The 19,126-nt window shown below is 54.5% G+C and overlaps 1 protein-coding gene across 1 annotated transcript in view; it reads right to left on the bottom strand.

The window, feature by feature from the left end:
- Megf8 (multiple EGF like domains 8) overlaps positions 1–19,103 on the bottom strand; it is a 50,278-nt gene extending 31,175 nt beyond the window's left edge. Inside the window, exons 1-12 of the mRNA XM_052168841.1 lie at positions 18,222–19,103; positions 9,992–10,155; positions 9,012–9,218; positions 7,923–8,103; positions 7,747–7,835; positions 6,421–6,836; positions 5,848–5,993; positions 5,554–5,676; positions 2,683–2,837; positions 2,338–2,457; positions 1,904–2,048; positions 1,659–1,822 (exon numbers count right to left, since the gene is read on the bottom strand). Of these exons, the coding sequence (XP_052024801.1) occupies positions 1,659–1,822; positions 1,904–2,048; positions 2,338–2,457; positions 2,683–2,837; positions 5,554–5,676; positions 5,848–5,993; positions 6,421–6,836; positions 7,747–7,835; positions 7,923–8,103; positions 9,012–9,218; positions 9,992–10,155; positions 18,222–18,408 (2,097 nt within the window). The 5' untranslated portion in view covers positions 18,409–19,103. The remainder of the gene's footprint in view (positions 1–1,658; positions 1,823–1,903; positions 2,049–2,337; positions 2,458–2,682; positions 2,838–5,553; positions 5,677–5,847; positions 5,994–6,420; positions 6,837–7,746; positions 7,836–7,922; positions 8,104–9,011; positions 9,219–9,991; positions 10,156–18,221) is intronic.
- Between the last annotated feature and the right edge of the window lie 23 nt (positions 19,104–19,126).

The raw sequence follows: 19,126 nt of genomic DNA on the forward strand, positions 1-19,126 counted from the left end.
TGTAACTTGGGTACTTAGGAGATAGCAGAAGGCACGTCAGGAATCTAAGGCCAGTCTCAGCTGCATAGCAAATTTGAGGCCCGCCTCGACTCCAAGAGAGCCTGTTTCAGAGAGGGAGGGGGGCACAGAGGAATGTGTGCTTTACAGTGTCAGCCACCCAGGAGGCAGACAAGGGAGGTCACTTGAGCCTAGGCTATGGGCACCAGCCTGGATATTACGTCTCAAAAACAAGACCAACTAACAAAAAGAGTGAAAGCATTTCCTACATTCTGTCACTCAACAGCATGCCTGGATATACTGAGAAAAGGCAGGCTGAGTGTGGTACACATGCCTTTAATACAGTACTGGCGGGGGGGGGGGGAGAGTGCGCAGAGGCAGGAGGATTGCCACGTTTACTGTGCGGGGTTAACTCGACTGTCAACCTGAAGAGACTCCGAGTCACTAGGAGGGAAACCTATGAGCATGGATGTGAGGGAATCGCTCAACTGAGTGAACTGAGGTGGAAAACCCCTGCAAAATGTGAGCGGTACCAGAATTAGCCAGGTAAGCAGGCTCAGCACCAGGGCCGCCTCTCTGCCTCCGGGCTGCCTGGCACGCTGGCCACCACGCCTTCTCCGCCATGGGGCAATGAAGCTCTTTGGATTTTTCGTTTTGTCTCTGAGATGGAGTCTCACTACAGTACAGGGTGACTTGAATTTCAAGATTCTCCTCTCTTGCCTTAGCCAGCCTCCCGAGCGCTGGGACCACAGCGATGTCCTAGCACATCCAGCCGGAAATCCATTTCCAAGTGTCCTTACAGCACAGAGAAGCCCTGAAGACCCTGTGCTCAGTGAAAGAACCTGCACAGAGCAGGCATGTTACGTGCACGGAGTAGGCACTTTACCTGTACAGAGTAGGCACGTTACGTGCACGGAGTAGGCACTTTACCTGCACAGAGTAGGCACACTGCCTGACTCCATTGGATGCCCACAGGTGGTAAATCTATGGCCAAGGGTTCAGGGAAGAGGAAGACAGGGGGCAATTGGTAAATAAATCTAGACTTGAGTTAGGAATGGCAAAAAATAAATTGTCCTACAATCTTTTTTGTTTTGTTTTGTTTTGCTTGTTTTGAGAAAAAGGTTTGTCTATATAGCTCTGGGTGTCTTGGAAGTCACTGTGTAGACCAGGCTGGTCTCGAACCCACAGAGATCCACCTGCCCTGACTGCCAAGGGCTGTGAGTAAAGGCGTGTGCCACAGTGCCCAGCTTGTTCTACAATCTTTTGCTTTTATTTGCTATTTCTCCCAGATTTTTTTTTTAAATGTAGGCCCTCAAGGCACGGGATTACTATTTTGCCTTTGGGGAGGCTAAGAAGAAAGGTGAATGTGAGGTCTGTTTGGAACAGACTGGGTTCTAGACAAACTTGGGCAACCTTAGAAGGCCCTGCCTCAAAATAAGAAGTAAAAGAACCCTGTTACTCTAGCTCAGCAGTTGGGCGCCTTCCTGCAGATTCCCAGTGAGGGCTAGGGTGGGGCTCGGCCTGAGGGTGGGGAGCATGGACACTTACTATGTGCAAAGCCCCAAGCTCCATCCCAGTATTGTCCCCAAGAAGGACTCATTTGAACAGAAGCGACCCTAGGTCTGTAAGCCCCACCCCACCCCAGGCCCACCGGCCCCCACCTTGTCAGGCTGAGAGGCGTTGGGGGGCTGCTGGAAGGTGAGCAGGTGCAGGCCAGGGAGGAAGCTCTGGGTGACACACGCCTCCAGGGACGTGACGAAGACGGGTGCCGGCCCCCACCAGCCCACGGTGCCTGAGATCTGCTCCCCTCGGCAGCGGGCCTGCTCTGAGAGGACAGGGGTACGGGAGGCTGCAGGGTCAGTATGAGGTGTTCCCAGCCCCTCCCCCACAGCCGCTGGCCACTCACCCGGCCGAGGGAGGCAGCTCTCGTTGTGCACACACCAACCTAGGGCGCCAGGCCCCCGGGGAGGGGCTGTGGTGCTGCTGAAGGCCAGGCAGGCTTGGCAGTCACTCAGCAGGCGGCCCAGGCCCAGGCAGCTGGCCGCTGGACACTGCAAGGAAGAGTCAATCTACACTGTCCTCTGGGTCTCAGGAGATCTGACAAGAGCTGTGGATTCGGTCTGGGGAGGGGCGGCCTGGCGGCCATCAGGAAATAGCAGGGTTGGTCTACAGGAACTCAAGAGCCAGGGACAGGGTCTTAAACTCAGAGAGAGGTGCAGGCTCTGGGTGGGCGGCAGTCAGGAGGCAGGGATGAGGGCCTTGGATGGCTGACCACTTAGGCAGGGGGAGTTAAAGGCAGGTCTCGTGCCAGTGGCCGGCCAGCTTGGGGTAGTCACTCACAGCTCCTGAGGGAGTCCCAGGAGGAGGCGCGGCTTGGCAAGCGCCCTGACACCAGCTACATTCCGGGTCCCGGGAGCAGACGCTGTGGTCGGTGTACATGGAGCAATAGTCCAGGTGGTACTGCAGACACGGAACGCAGGAAGGGACACTGCTCAAGACCGGGAGCATCTGCCAAGGCTCGCTCCCTGGGACTGCCCCAGTTAACCCAAAATGCTCAGAACCTTGAGGGTCCCACCCCACTCCTCCCTCAGCCCTCAGAAACCCCGTACTCTGCCCACGTCTCTCCAATCACTCCTCATTGCAGAGACCCACAGCCACCCCCTTCCCCGTCACCCCAGTGCTCACATCCAGGGCAGGTGCCTGAAACACGAAGGGGGGCACCTTGTAGGCCATCAAGTCCCCACGAGGCCGGCCACTATAGCCCCCGGCCACCAGCAGGACGCTGCCACCAAGAACAGCCGCCACATGTGAGTAACGACCACTAGGTGGCGCTGCTCGGCCTAGAACACAGTCACAGCATCAGACCTTCCCGGCTCCTGCCCTCCCAGCTCGCGCCCCTCACCCAGTCCAGCCCGCTTACTGCAGCTTTAGCCTCTACCTAGGCACGGAAATCCTCCCAGCCTGCCTGGCTCTGCATTGCTTATTTTCTTCAGAGGCCCAGTACGCCTGCTTAAACCACCTCAAACAATGTATGATCTTTGTTACAGACATGGATTCAAGTCATACATCAGTCATGAGCTGTATGGCTCTGGGCAGGAGACTCAACTTTTGCCAAGTCTTGGTTTCTTTGCCTTCAACTGAACCACCCCAGAGGGAGGTGGGGGGGGGGGGGAAGGGAGGGAGGGGGTAAGGAAGAGAGAGGATCTCAATCTGCAGGCACAGGGTGGTCTCAGATTCAGCCGCTCTGAGAATGTGAAGTGAGTAGATACAGTTCAACGGTAGTTGGTGACATCTACAAAAGGCCAGCAAGAGGCCAGCGCGCTGGTCCATCATGTAAAAGTGCCTGCCACCAAGTGTGACAACGGAGTTCAATCCCTGGGACCCACATGGGGGACAGAGAACTGACCCCTGCAGGCTATCGGGCTCTCCACGCACTCTGGCTTGGGAACATGTGCTTGGACACACACACTCCGGCTTGGGAACATGTGCACGGGCACACACACTCTGGCTTGACATGTGCACGGCACACACACTCTCACGGGCACATGCACTCTGGCTTGGGAACATGTGCGCGGGCACACACACACACACACACACACAAAAGACAAACAAGCAGTAGGAGGGGCCTAGCTGGGACCTGGGAGCCAAGTGGCCAAGGCCATCCACACCGAGCACTTAGATCCAGAGCAGCCTGGTGCTTTCACCAAAAGCAAACCAAGAAAACCCCTTTCTGCTCATAGAAAGTGAATCACGGCTTCCCTGATGTCCTACTGACCTATCCTTTGTAAGCGCCTGGGTCTAAGTCCGAGAAATAGGAAATTTGTACATGTGTATGTACACATGCATTTTTTTTTCAAGGCTAAAGATCTTATCCAAGGCCTTGCACAGGCCAGGCAAGCGCCACCAGTGAGCCACACCCAGCCCCTCTCTGGCAGTCTAAGCCAGGGCTGTACCACTAAGCCACGCTCCTCCCTCGGGCTGGACTTTGAGAGAGAGCCACTGCATAGAGCCCTGTCTAGATGCAGACTCCATATCCTGCTTCCTTCCGCCTACCAAGCCTCGGGAATAGAGTGTGTATACCGTGCCTGCCAAGATATTGCAGCCTTCTCTAATTTACTATTTTATGTGTGTGGTGTGTGGTGTGTGGTGTGCGTTGTACACAGTCGTGTGTGCACATGCAGAGGCAAGGAGAAGGCTCTCCTCCCTCCCTAAGCCGGAAGCTCCCTGCTCAGAGAGCACAGCCAGCCAGCAAGCCCCACACATGTCTGTCTGTCCCCCCGCCACACACACACACACACACACACTGGAGTTACATACATGTGTGGCTATGTCCGGCATTTACATGGGTACTTGGGATCTGAGCTTAAGTCCTCATGTTACATAGCAAGTACTTAACCACTGAGCAATCTTTGCAGCCTATGGTGGGGAAATCACTTTTTTTGGGGGGGGGGGTTGTTTTTTGTTTTTCAAGCCGGAGTTTCTCTGTATAACCCTAGCTGTTCTGAAACTCACTCTAGATAAAGCTAGTCTAAGACTCAGAAATCTGCCTGCCTCTGCCTCCCGAGGACCAGGATTAAAGGTGTGTGCCACCACCTCCCAGAAAAAAAAATTTTTTAAAAATTTAAAAGAACAATCCTGAAGGAAGACTGTGTTGAAGTAAAGTCTCCACTGTACTATTTACCCATCATGTATCCATTCAACTTCTTTCACAACAGCCCAGGCGACAGCCACATCTGAACCCAGCCCCATGGATGCGAAGGTGCGGCTCTGAGTAGACGCCTGTTTGAAGGTAGCCATCTTGTGTCTACCACTTTTTTTTCCAATAATTGTATTTGTATGAGCACACTATAGACGCACCAGAAGAGGGCGTCAGATCCCATTACAGATGGTTGTGAGCCACCGTGCAGTGGCTGGAAATTGATCTCAGGACCCTGGAGAGCAGTCAGTGCTCTTCACCTCCAGCCCTTGGCTCTACCTCTTGTCCACTACTACCATTAAGTCCCTGCTTCTCAGGGCAGCTGCAAACCAGCAAACTTCCAAGGAGAACCAAAGTTCGTTCTGGGGCCGGGAAGGCGGCTCAGTTGGTGAACTGCTTACCTCACAGCATCAGGGCTGGCGCTAGACACCCAGTAGGGCCACAGAAAGGCCAGGCATGGCGGCACATCTGTAAACCCAGCACTGCAGAGGCCTAGGATCACTGGGCAGCCAGACTAGCCTAGCGGGTGACAGACCCTGACTCAAAGAAGGTGGACAGTGTTCCTGAGGCGAATACCTGAGGTTGTCTTCTGGCTTCCACATGTGCACACTGCACACGTGCGCACGTGTACACACACACACACACATTTAAAAATAAAAAGTAGAACCCAGGTTCAGTGCCGCACATCTGCTTCCTGGTCCCCACCCTGTCCCCTGTCCTTGCCCAGGCTCGGCTCGCCTCCAGAAGCTATTCCATTCCCACAGGATGCCTCACCCGCCAAGGTAATGACTGAGGCGTCTCCTCCTAGAACTCAGAGATCTTCAAAAGCCCTTAGGAAAACAGTGGAGACAGAGACTCACCCTCAGGGGTTCCTGGCGGAGCCAGCTCGGCCCCTGACACCCACTGGTGGCAGCCAAGGTGGTAGAAGAAGATGCCGTCTTCATAACACTTTTCCTCCTGGTAATGGGTATGCACGTTGCCCCCTGGGAAGAGAAGAAAGGGCACCGCTGGCAAGCCTCGGGAGAGGGAGGGGGCCCAGGCTGAGTGGCATCTGCAGGTGGGCTCGGGCAAGCCTTGGGGGAGGGAGGGAGGTTTCAGCTCAGGGTGGGCTCAGGCCCCTGGAAGGCAGACAGGATCTAGGGAAATCACCTCACCATAGACCACCATGTAGTTTCCTAGAACACTGGCAGTGTGGAAGGCTCTCTCCCGTGGACCCTGGAGCCCATCCCGGCCCTTCAGCGTGGTCCACACACGCCGATCCACATGGAAGAGGTCAGTGGAATTCACCCGCACAGAAAACCTACAGGGAAGAGACAGGCCGGGGCCCGGGACAAGGAGGGCTTCCTTCTCTCCTCTAGCGTCACCCAGCACTGAGGCTGGCCATGACCATGTCTGTATCCCATCCTCCCATCCTGACTAGACATCCACTGTGGGCAGGACCCAGGTCTGAGCAGGGTCTGGCATCTTGCATAATCTGATAGGAGCTGGAGGAGGAGCGGAAGCGTGGGGAGAGTGACTAGTCAGCCTGAGGAAAGGATCAGAGCGCCATCCCAGGGCGAGCGAGGGAACAGACGCAAATCAGATAAAGAGAAGAGACAGACAAATGGTCCACGACAGAGGTAACGCCTGAATCCAGGAGTCTGTCAATGAGCAGACTTCTAAAGATTAAGGTCATGGAGTCCTGGGCTGCTGTGGCCAACGAACAGGGTATAGGACACGTTACTCACCGGGCAGTGGAAGGCCGGTGTCCACCATGGACCAGCAGAGTACGGGATGGGGCATGGAACACCATAGAGTGGCCAGTGGCAGCAGGGGGCCGCCCACCTGCCGGGATCACCTGCTCCCAAAAGCCCCTGCCGCTGTGGTCCAGGCGGAAACGGAAGAGGCCGGAAGAAAAGAGGTCATGCTGAGTGCGGCCACCAGACACATACAGCCAGTTGTCATCTACCAGAGCAGCTGCGTGGCCGGCCAGCCCCGGGGGCGCAGAGGGACCGGAAGCAGGTGGTGCCAGGAGCTCCCAGTGGCCTCCGCCCAGGGGGCTAAAGGCCCACACATCATTGGTTAGCAAGCCATTGGCCAGCTCACCACCCATCAGCACCAGGAAGCCAGCCCAGGCCACGGCCACATGGGAATGACGGGCAGCCTGTGGGGAAGAGACAAGGGGACAGAGGGTGACACACCGGAGAGGGCCAGATCAGAGAGATGCAGACAGGGAACAGCAGACAAGCCAACTGGGGGGGTGCTGACTGGAGGTCCAGGACTTGAGAGGCAGAGACAGAGACAGAGGCAGGAGGAGAGGGAGCTCAAGGCCAGCCTGGGCCATGTAGTGAACTTGAGACCAGATCAGGCTATGGCCTGCCGTTCTAATCTCAACACTCGGGAGGCTGAGGCAGGAGGACTGCCATGAATTCAAGCCAGCCTGGGCTACAGACTGAGATTCATATCAGCCTAAGTCCTTAATTCAAAATAAAGGAAGGGAGGGAAGGAGGGAGGGAGGGAGAGAGAGGGAGGAAAGGAGGGAGAGAGACAGAGGGAGGGAGGAAAGGAGGGAGAGAGAGAAGGAGGGAGGGAGGAGGGAGGGAGAGAGAGAGGGAGGGAGGGAAGGAGGGAGAGAGAGAAGAAGGGAGGGAAGGAGGGAGAGAGACAGAGGGAGGGAGGAAAGGAGGGAGAGAGAGAGGGAGGGAAGGAAGGAGGGAGAGAGGGGGAGGGAGGGAAGGAAGGAGGGGGAGAGAGGGAGGGAGGGAAGGAAGGAGGGGGAGAGAGGGAGGGAGGGAAGGAGGGAGAGAGAGAAGGAGGGAGGGAGGAGGGAGAGAGAGAGGGAGGGAGTCTGGCTGAGGAAAGGCAGAGGCGAAGGAAAGAGAACAGGGGACAGATGGGGAGAGGGAGGGAGGACGAGAGCACCCAGAAAGATGGGGGGCAAGAAAAAAAATCTCAGAATGTGCAGTGACAGAGACAGAGAGAAGCAGGCATCCAGATGCAGTGTCCAGTCCGCGGTGGCAGAGTGATGGGTCATGAGTGGGCAGGCCCCAGCCAGGGCAGAGGATGGTCCATACCGGGGCAGGCGCCAGATCCCAGGACTCCCAGGTGTTCGTGGAGAAGTTGTACAAGACAAGATCACCCAGGGCCTTGTTGAGGTCCTGGCCTGCGGAGGAGGTGGGCGCTCTCAAAGCCTGGCCACAGGCTGACAGGCTCCAGACCCTCCAATCTCACCCTCTCCCCATCTGCTCACCTCCAAAGACAGCCAGCAGCCCTGGTGGGGACAGGAAGGCACCAGCTGCCCCAATTCGGGCAGAGAAGGCGGGGTCCCCGGCACTCACACTGTGCCACCAACCAGCCCCCTGGTTCTCCCACAAGTGCAGGTCACAGGCTCGTCCCAGGAAGCCAGGCTCACAGCGGCATGGTCCCAGGGTCTGGGAGGAACGGGACAAAAGGGCAGAGAGAGAAAAAGACAGAGATATGGGCCACAGGACACACAGAAAGAAACAGCCAAGACAGACAGGGTAGAAAAAGAAAGACAGGAAGGGAATGGTCAAAGAAACAGAGAAAAAACAGGGGACACGGGAGAGGGACAGGAGACACAAAGGGACAACTCAAAGGAGAAAGAAGTGGGGCAGAGCAGACAGACCCACAGAAAAGGCAAGGACAGACAGAAGGGGACATGTTAGTGAGGCCCATGGTCCACCTGGGCTGGGTGAGCTCCGACTGGGGAGACTGAGGAAAAGGGGGTTCCAAATATAATACAGATCCCAAGTTGGGGGTGCAGAGCTGAGGAATCAGGTGAGAGGTGAAAGGACAGAAGTCGTGGCAGGGATCCAGGCGTGGTGACATGTCAGTAACCCCAGCACTCAGGAGGCTGAGGGAGGAGGAGGCCGCCATGGTTACAAAATGAGACCCTGCCTCAAAAACCACCACGGCAGGGACCAAAGGCCAAACAAACTGCCAGGGGGGAGTATCCTGAAGGAGGTGGGACCCCAGCCTGAAGGAGGTGGGACCCCAGCCTGAGGGAGGTGGGACCCCAGCCTGAGGGAGGTGGGACCCCAGCCTGAAGGAGCACGGGGCCATTACCCCCGGGGGGAAATTGGCTGGACGTGAGGACAGAGCTAGAAGTGAGGTCCAAAGGGACAGGAGCAGGTGGAGGTGGGGTTGGGATGAAGTCACGGGCTTTGGCGTGGGGGGACCTGGAAGGAGAGGGCACTGGCTCCCACAGCTGCAGGGAGGGGAGGGAGGGTCAGGATGGAACAAGGCTCTGTTTAAGCCAGATTTGGCAGGTCTGGTCACAGAGTAGGATCCCAGGGAGACTCGGTGGGAGGCAGCTCACCGAGGCACAGGTGCCGTGGCTGCCACAGTAGGCTGAGCACTCCTGTAGGCCACAGTCCGGACCGCCCCAGCCCGGCTCGCAGACGCACACTCCGGGGGCCTTGCACTGCCCGTGGTTCTGGCAGCCTCCAGGGCACAGGGAGAAGCGGAAGGAGGCGTTAAAGCCCAACAGGTTGTAGTTGGCATCGCTGAAGAGGTGGAGTAGCATCTGCGCGACAAGAGGCTGGGTAAACCCGGCAGGCTGCATCTGGCTGGGGCGGACGCACCGCCCCTGGACAACTCACTGCCTTCCTTCTGTTGTTTAAGAAAAGATGCCATGGGGGCCGGAGAGATGGCTCAGCAGTCAAGAGCGCTGGCTGATCTTCCAGAGGTCCCGAGTTCAAGTCCCAGCAACCACATGGTGGCTCATAACCATTTACATTTGGCTCTGATGCCCTCTTCTGGCACGCACGCGTACATGCAGATGGACCACTCATAAATCTCTTTTTAAAAAAGGATCTCATCTAGCCCAGGCTGGCCTCAAACCCACTAGCTGAAAATGACACCAAATTGCTGAGGTGTGTAGAACCACCCTTATTTTATAGGGTGCCGGTAACTGAACCCCCGGGAAGGGGGTTGTGAATGCTAGGCAGACACTCTGCCATCCGAGGGGCATCCCCAGCCCCGCCCTGCCTTCCATTGCCTGTTTTCTGTGTGTTTCTGGAACTGGCTGTTGCTGCTGCTGGGGACAGGGTTTCCGTATGGGGCCCAGGCTGGTCTCAAATCAACCCTTACAGTCTCCTAAGGGCAGGGATCACAGCTATTGGCAGCCAGGCCCAGCACTCTGCCTCTCCTCCGCCTTCCACTGCCTTCTCTGATCCCCTCAGACCGGCTTTTTCCGTCCCTTCCAATCTTTTTCATTTCTTCCTAGGCGTGTGCTCCTAGGACCCCCTCACTCCCAAGAGACTCGGAGACCATGGTCCCACACCCGTCACCACGAACCTTGCCTGAGGAGGCCTCGATGGGTGGGGGCCGGGTGCTCCCACTCAGACTAGCGAGCAGCGGGCCTTGGGGCGAATCACCATCATACACAAAGAGGTAGTCGTAAGTGCACTCCGTGTCCAGGAAAAGGAAGTCCAGCAGGATCCGGTGCCGAGGGCTCGGGGCTGGGAAGTGAGCACAGGGGCCGGGTTCTCACACGCACCTTCTCGGAGGATCCACAAAGCCCTCCCTCAGAAATCACCACACCTTGAGGGAGCCTCCGCACTGCAGGGCCCCCAGAGCACTGCGGGGGGTGGGGGGTGTGCCTGGAGCACTGCGTGGCCCCTGGAGCACTGTGGGGGGTGCCTGGAGCACTGTGCGGCCCTGTCCCGCACAGAGTCTCCTGTGGCCGCTGACTTTGCTGCTACATTCACACATGAAAACTATGTGATCAGTCTCAGCTCCGCTCCTGAACTACCACTGGCTGGAGGACAAGCTACTGTCCTCTCAGGCGGTCTTCCCAGCTGTGGGATACTGACCTACTGAAACTGTGACGGAGCTCAGCCAACAGCCTTTTCCTTTTCCTTTTGTTTTTTTCTGTTTTGTTTTGTTTGTTTGTTTTTGTTTGTCTCACTTTGTATCCCTGGCTGTCATGGAACTCACTCTGTAGACCAGACTGGCCTCAAACTCAGAGATCTGCTGCCTCTGCCTCCAGAGTACTGGGGTTAAATGAGCAAAATCTTTAGGCCAGGGGCTGGGGGCGTGGCTCAGTGGTAGAGCCCCTGCCTAGAATCCCCCAGTGAGGGGCTGGGGGCGTGGCTCAGTGGGAGAGCCCCTGCCTAGAATCCCCCAGTGAGGGGCTGGGGGCGTGGCTCAGTGGTAGAACCCCTGCCTAGAATCCCCCAGTGAGGGGCTGGGGGCGTGGCTCAGTGGTAGAGCCCCCGCCTAGAATCCCCCAGTGAGGGGCTGGGGGCGTGGCTCAGTGGGAGAGCCCCTGCCTAGAATCCCCCAGTGAGGGGCTGGGGGCGTGGCTCAGTGGGAGAGCCCCTGCCTAGAATCCCCCAGTGAGGGGCTGGGGGCGTGGCTCAGTGGTAAAGTGATTGCCTAGCAAGCCCAAAGTCCTGGGTTTTATCTCAAACCCAAGGGCCTCAAATGCAGCAGAGAGAGAAGAAAGACTGATTCCCACCTGGGCATTAATAATGAAATGGGCTAACCATTTGCATGTATGTAATTTGAAAGTAAATTTTATATATGTAATTTTTAAACATTTTTTTATTCACTTATGAGTGCACACCAGAAGAGGCACCAGATCCCATTACAGACGATTGTGAGCCACCATGTGATTGCTGGGAATTGAACTCATGACTCCTGGAAGAACATCCAGTGCTCTTAACCACTGAGCCATCTCTCCAGTCCCGCTGAATTATTTTTTATTTGTGAGAGGTTGATCTCTCTCTCTCTCTCTCTCTCTCTCTCTCTCTGTGTGTGTGTGTGTGTGTGTGTGTTTCTGGTCATTTGTGTTGAAGTTTATAGGAATCAAGCAGCAAAACATAGAAATCAGAAGCAGAAGTAGGGCCAAGCATGGCTGATTGCACCTCTAGTTCAGTTTTGAGGAAGGGCAGGCGGGAGGACCTGCATGTTCACCACCAGCCTAGGCACCCTGGTGAGGTCAACGAGATCAGAAAAAGAAAAAAAAATTTTGGTCACTTCTCCCCCACCCCCCAGACAGGGTTTCTCCGTGTAGCCCTGGCTGTCCTGGAACTCAATCTGTAGACCAGGTTGGCTGCGAATCCACAGAAATGCGCCTGCCTCTGCCTCTGGAGCACTTGGAAGAAGGGCCTCGAATGTAGCGTCACGCACAGGGTGTTCTACCAGAAACAGCATCACCAGGGACCAGGCGGCCCGAAAGCTCCCACTCTTAGGGGAGCTGAGGTCGGGAGCTGGAGATGTGACTCAGTGGGCAGAGAGCCTGTCTGGTGTGCACAGAGCCCTGGGCTCCCAGCTACACAGAACCAGGCTTAGCTGCCCACACCTGCAGCTCCGGACTGAGGAGGTGCGGGCGGGCAGGAGGATCTCGAGTTTAGGGGTCGTCTTTTAGAATATCCCAGCACTCTGGAGCCTGAGGTAAGAGAATCGAAGGTCCAGGCCGGCTGAGCTGCACAACCAGATATCTCAAAAGCAACAGCGAACCCGGGGGGGGGGGGGGGGCTGGTGAGGGGGAATGGCGGGGTGCTCTCTTTTCTCAGTTCCTCTCTTTCTTATCTACCTACCCTGCCTTGGTTGTGTGGTCTTGTAAGCCTTAGCAAGGGAATAATTCTCCTTACCCACCAAGGCTGGTGTAAATGGTCAACAAGGTGACTATAATTCGCTAGCCCAGAGGCAGGGTGCTCAGTGCTAAGACTGGCCCAGCCATTGTCCCTGTGACTGTTCTTCTAACAGGGCCACTGACACAGACTCCTTCCACGCGTGACAAGAGGTCTCTCTAGTGCTTCATCCCAATCTGACAGGGGCCCCGGTGTTCCTCCTCTAAAAGGCCTTCTCGCGGGCTGGAGAGATGGCTTAGTGGTTCAGAGCACTGACTGCTCTTCCAAAGGTCCTGAGTTCAAACCCCAGCAACCACATGGTGGCTCACAACCATCCATAATGAAATCTGATATAAGGAAGTCTTCTGGTGTGTCTGAAGACAGCTACAGTGTACTTATTTATAATAAGTCTTTGGGCTGCAGCAAGCAAGAACTGAGCAAGGAAGATTGACCGGAGCCAGCGGGGTTGACCAGAGTGAGCAGAGGTCCTAAATTCAATTCCCAGCAACCACCTGAAGGCTCACAACCCTCAGTACAGCTACAATGTACTCATATACATAAAATAAACAAATCAAAAAAAAAAAAAAAAGGCCTTCTCGGCTCTCTCAGCCTAGGAGAAACGCTTGCCCCCTGACCTGGCATGTGGAACGTGATCCCATCTCTTACTGCCCTTAGAGCAGTGGATCAAGCCTGGAATCCTGGCTCCGTGGGGAGCCAGGCCTCTGCACAGCTGCTCTATGTGTGGGGGCCTCCTCCAGGAAGCCCACCCCCATGGATCAGGGCTGAGTTAGGAGCCTCTCTTTGGGATTCGCACGTCCCAGCATAACTTTAAATCTCTGTGCCAGGACTGTGTGGCCAGGGTTACCCTCCTGCAGTCTAGGAGGATCACAGGACCCAGGACCTGGGCATAATTTCTTCTCAAACACCGCCTTGGCACAAGGCCTAGGGTTATGCAAGACCTGAGCAGTTGCTGGATGACAGGATGAAGACACTCCCAAAAAGCATGATGACACATGTAATTAAATCACAGGTGTGGCAGGACCAGTAAGACTGTGTTCAGGGCCATCCTGGGCAACAGAGCACGAGCTTGCTCATAAGCAAAAACAAAACAAGAAACTGTACTGAGCAATATAGATTTATATACATATATATATATATGCATACACACACACACACATCAGCAATTAATTTTTAAATGGGGCCATAGATTTGGAAGACAGACAGGAGGGATATATCGAAGGAGGAAAGGAAGCAGGGAGATGATGTAATTATACTATAATCTCAAAAAACATAAGAATTTTGTTTTTAAAAAGGTCTGGGCTAGCTGGGCGGTGGTGGCGCACGCCTGTAATCCCAGCACTCTGGGAGGCAGAGGCAGGCGGATTTCTGAGTTTGAGGCCAGCCTGGTCTACAGAGTGAGTTCCAGGACAGCCAGGGCTACACAGAGAAACCCTGTCTCAAAAAAACCAAATCCAAAAAACAAAAAAAAAAAAAATTAAAAAATTAAAAAAGGTCTGGGCTAGAGAGATGGCTCACCATCTTAGACAGCATGTTGCTCCTGCAGATGACCCAAGTTCAATACCCAGGACCCACACAGGAGCTCATGACCATCAGCTTCAGAGATCTGACACCCTCTTCTGACCTCAGGCACCAGGCACACACACTTCCAGGCAAAACACTCACATGCATACAATAAGTCTAAAAACAAACAAACAAACAAATAAAATGACACCACAAAGCCTGGCATAGTGAGGCACTCCTATAATCCCGATATTTTGGAAACAGTCAGAAGAGTCATCTTTGGTATGTTCCAGACCAGCCTGGGCTATGTGAGATTCTATCTCAAAAAACAAAAGAACAAAAGCAAAGAGGAGGAGGAGGAGGAAGAGGAGGAGGAGGAGGAAGAGGAGGAGGAGGAGGAGGAGGAGGAGGAGGAAGAGGAGGAGGAGGAGGCTGCAGCACAGACAGACAGACAGAGCAGCTGACTACTTTGCCTTTGATTCCACTGACCAGAACCCAGGGATATAACATACAGACCCCGACCCACAGTTGATCACACAAGAACCATTCAGCAGAACCAGAATCCAGATCTTCCAGAATCTCACCAGCCTTCACCAAACACCCAGGTCTGATCAAGGACTTAAAACAAGGGCAAAAGCCGGTCGGCAGCCTCCCTCCCAAAGCTCAAGGTTTCTGCTTTCTTCTATGCCACACCATTCCAGAAAGAAATCTGACCCTAAGCCCCGCCTCCTGCCCTGCCCCTGGAGGAAGCCGGGGTACTCTTACTCCCGGAGGAGTCTGGGAAGTCTGATACCAGAAGAAACACAATCATCTATAAGAAGTGGGTCCCCAGGCAGGCACAGTGCGCAGTCCTGCAATCCCGGCCCCAAGGAGGCTGAGGTAGGAGAAGTATGAGTTCACGGCCAGCCAGGGCTATAAACAGTAACAAAAGCATACAACCCACTTAGACTTTTGGGTACTTTTGAAACAGGGTTCACTATAGCGCAGGGTAACCTCTAAATCAGGATCCCCTGGCCTCAGCCTCTCAAGTACTCAGATTACAAGCCTGGACCAACACTCAAGCTAAGATGCTAGTTCTTGGGGTAACAGATGCCACACCCCACCATTAATCAGTTTGCTCCCATCCTACAGAGAGAAATCCACCATCATCTCCCCGCAGGGCTCACACCTCCACCCCTTTGACCTCTGCCCCTATCAGAACTCAGTTTCCACATGCCACGCCTCTAGCCTGTCACCCTCCCCCCAGGCTCAAGCAAACAACAATACCCACTCTTAAACCATTGGGTAGCTTCCTGGCACCCCCAAGGAAATGACATTCGAGGGCCAGCTCTGGCTCCTCACCTCCCAGTCTACTGAATGGACTTCCTAGATAAACAGACACAGATCCTAAGGCATGCTAACCTCCCTAGTGTCTTCATAGAGGCTGGCCACTTTTATACCCCAGGAAACTCCCACACCACACGAGCTTGAAAGTCTGTCCCTCTGAACCTTCCAGCTGATTTCTGTCCTTCCCCTAGGCGAGCCACAGAACTCCCATTTCCAGCCTCTACTTCAGCCCTGAACACTGCACACTGGGGACTGGCAGGCCACCATCCAACTACACCCTGGCCTGAGCTATCCAGGAAGGGCCTGTCAAAAACAAACCAAAATAAAACCTTCAAGGCTAAGGAGATAGCTCAGGGGATAAAGAAGCAAAGTTCAGATCCCCCTGAATCTACATAGATAGGGTGGTGGAAGGCAGCAACACCAGCTTACTTACATTGAAACGGGGAGCAGAAACAAGGGAATACACGGACGCCCCTGGGCCAGGCAGGCGACGACGGTGAACAAGAAACTCTGCCTCAGACAAGGTGGGAGGTAAGGACTGATGCGAGACGTTGCCCTCTGACCCCTACATGTTGTTATTTGTGTGTGCACGCGTGTGCGCGCGCGCGTGCACACACACACACACAAATCCTACAAGGAGGAGAAACAGGAAAAGGGGGGAATGACAGGGCCTTGCGCTGGTGGAGTACCTCAGTTGGTAAAGAGCTGACTTGAATGCACGAAGCCCTGGGTTCAAGGCCCAAGTAACACAAGAAGCATGGTAGTTAACACCTATAATCCCAGAATTAGAGAGATAGAGGCAGGAGGATGCATATCCATCCAGTTCAAGCCACCAGGGATACATAAGATTCTGTCAGAAAGACAGACAGACAGACAGACAAAGCAAGCAAGCAAAAACCAAACAAACAAAGAAAAAAAATCTACAAGCAGAAGAGATGACTCAGAGGTTAAGAGCAGTTACAGCTCTTTCAAAGGATAAGGGTTCAATTCCCAGCACCAACCCAGCAGCTTACAACCATCCACACCTCCGGTACCAGAGGTTTGATGCCCTCTTCTGGCCTCCTTTAGCACCAGGCACACACCGTGCACACATGTACGTGCAGGCAAAACACTCAACCACAGAAAAATAAAAGTAAATAAATCTTTTAAAAAAAAAAAATTGTAGCCCAGGCTACAAATTCACAAACCTCCCGCTCCTGCGTCTGGCTTCTCCCCGTAACTGTTCTAGCATACTAAATTTTAGCCCATGTGCTTGCTCAAAAGCATCTCACATTTCCTGTTCCCTCCCATCGATGCCTCGTGTTAATCAGACTCCTGAGACGAGTCTTCCCTGGGCTTCACCGATCTCTCTAGGCCCATAAGAAAAGGGCACAGGTTGTTCCTTATTTCTAGAATGTCCTTCCTCTCGCTTCCTGGCTGACAGACATAGCTCCCCGGGGTCTCAGTTCTGACATCTCTTCCAGAATGTTTCTCTGCTCTCCTCTCTCCCAGATCGTGCGCTTCCTCTGGGCTCTCCCAGGGGACCACTTTGGTATGTGACTGTTAGTATGTCGGTCTCCCCCACAAGCACTGCTGGGAAGAAGGTCCCTGGTCTTCTGCTATGTCATGGTGGCATATATAATTTCTGGCACATGAATGACTAAAAACGATGGTTTTATTGAAGTATTTAAGTAGAACAATAGCCCTAAGGGCACTTCATGGGCACTTACTGTATGTGATGGGTCTTCTCAGGTGACTACATCTGGAACTAACTAAAAGCTAAATGGCTGGGGACACTCGTAAGGGTTTTGTTTGTTTGCTTGCTTGCTTGCTTGCTTGTTTTTTCGAGACAGGGTTTCTCTCAGTAGCCCTGGCTGTCCTAGAACTCACTCTGTAGACCAGGCTGGCCTCACAAACCTGCCTGCCTCTGCCTCCCAAGCGCTGGGATTGAAGGTGTGCGCCACCACTGCCTAGCGACTATTTTTCTTCTTAATTAAATCACTTAAAGTGGGAAGACCCCACTTCTAATCCAGATCATTTGAAGTGAGAGGCTCCACCTTTAATCTGGACCACACCTTCTACTGACAGCCTGAATTTTATACATGCTTGCTCTCACTCTAACTAGCAAGTCCAGTTCTTCACTTTAAGGTAGCCTAGGCTGGCCTCAAACTCGCAAGCCTCCCCCTTCCTGCCTCTGGTACCAGTCCTGGCTTCTTCTATTATCTGTTCTAGCATACTAGATCTTTGCACACAGGCGTGCTCAAAAGCGTCCTCTAACTCCTGTCTGCCTTAGAGGTGACTTCTCCAGCATTCTGGCACATACTGAAGACCAGATGAGACACACAGTGTGTGGACTGGACAACTACTACTGGACTGTTTTGGTCAACAGTCATTATTGGACTTGCTGGACCACAGCCTAAAAGCCATTCTTTTTACTTGGGGGGAGGGGGAGGGATGAGGTGTCAAAACAGGGTTTCCCTGGCTGTCTTGGAACTCACTATGTAGACCAGGCTGGCCTCAAACTCAGAAATCTGCCTGCCTCTGCCTTGGGAGTGCTGGGATAAAAGGCCTGCACCACCACTGTACAGTGACTAGAAGCCCTTCTGATCTCATTTCTATAAAGACTCATTCTATAAGTTATGTTTCCCTAGGGAACCCGGACTAATAGACTATAGCAGACATCAAGTGTGTTAAACTTCTGACTCCTTTCCTTTTAACTAAGCACTACTGTTATGACCATTTGGAGTAAAAGAAACTGTGCCTTCGAAATTAATCCCTCCAAAGCCACGAAACTCGTGAACTAGAGACTAGATCCTAAGCCAAGTAAGTGGTAAGCAAGAGGGAAGGAGCGGCGGAAAGCTGTGCTAGGTTATTTTCTGTATGCTACATTCAGGATCAAGTGAGGAAAAACACCCCTCACGACTACTCCTAGTTTGTTGCTGTGACTCTCGGCACAGTCCCTCACATCAGAGTTAGGACCCAGGCTGGCTGCAACACTGGGTGTTCAACATTTTACAGAAAAAGTCCTGGAATGGAGCCGGGCTCTGGGAACGTGCTGCGTGAATGAACGCACAAATGAATGGACTAGCAACCGAGTGGGTGACCCACGCGGCCCCACTCACCCTCGATAAGCCACTCGCAGTTGCCATTGACGCTGTAGTTGCCCGCACCATCGGTCACGAAGCCTGGCGCCTCCCGGAGCACCTGCCGCTGCCCCTTGCAGTCACCAGCCAGAACCCTGAGGGACAGCGGCCCCAGCACTGCCGAAGCCAGGGCAAGGGCCGCGGCCAGAGCTCTGCCCAAGGCCATCGCTGCCTTCGGCACTGGCCCTAAGAGACAGAAGGGGCCGTGAAGACCTGGAGGGTACCTCCGGGAGTGAGGCCCTGCAGATGCAACCTTTACAGGCGTAGCATGGCCTTGTAGTCCAAGGATGTACCAGCGACGCAGTCCGAGCCACGGAAAGGGCCGCTGTTGATGTGCTCTTGAAACCGAGAGGCCGGCCCTACAGACCCATGGAAGGCCCTGGACGAGAAGTCGTCATGGATAGGGCTGACCCCTAGGGACCGTAAGGGTCCCCTATAGACACGAGCCCCCATAGGGGCGCCGACTCCATAAACGCTGTCCAATGATTACATTCAGGCTGCTGCAAGGCCAAAACAGACCCAGACAGTCTTCCAGGGGCGCTGTGCTCTACAGCCCAGCCGGGCGGTGCATGGAGCGTGCGGGCTGGAATCCGCCTGGCCGGGAGACTCCTGGGGAGACCCCCCCAGACGGGGGCGGCGCCTGCCTTCAGGGTCCCGGCCGGGATCCCCAGGGCTCACTCTAATGCTTACCCACCCGCTCCTCCCACTGGAGGCCGATGGGCTAGATCAGAGAGACCCGGGGACTCCCGGGCCAGAGCGGCCCGAGGAAGACCCGCTGAGAGAGCGAGGGGGCGGGAGCCGCGCAGCCTCTAAGGGGAGGACGGGCTGGGAGGAGGCGAGAGGTGGGCGAGCGGCGGGTTAGAGAGGCCCTGGGAGGACTTAGG

This window comes from Apodemus sylvaticus, chromosome 1 (assembly GCF_947179515.1).
Source record: "Apodemus sylvaticus chromosome 1, mApoSyl1.1, whole genome shotgun sequence".
NCBI classification, from domain to species: Eukaryota; Metazoa; Chordata; class Mammalia; order Rodentia; family Muridae; genus Apodemus; species Apodemus sylvaticus.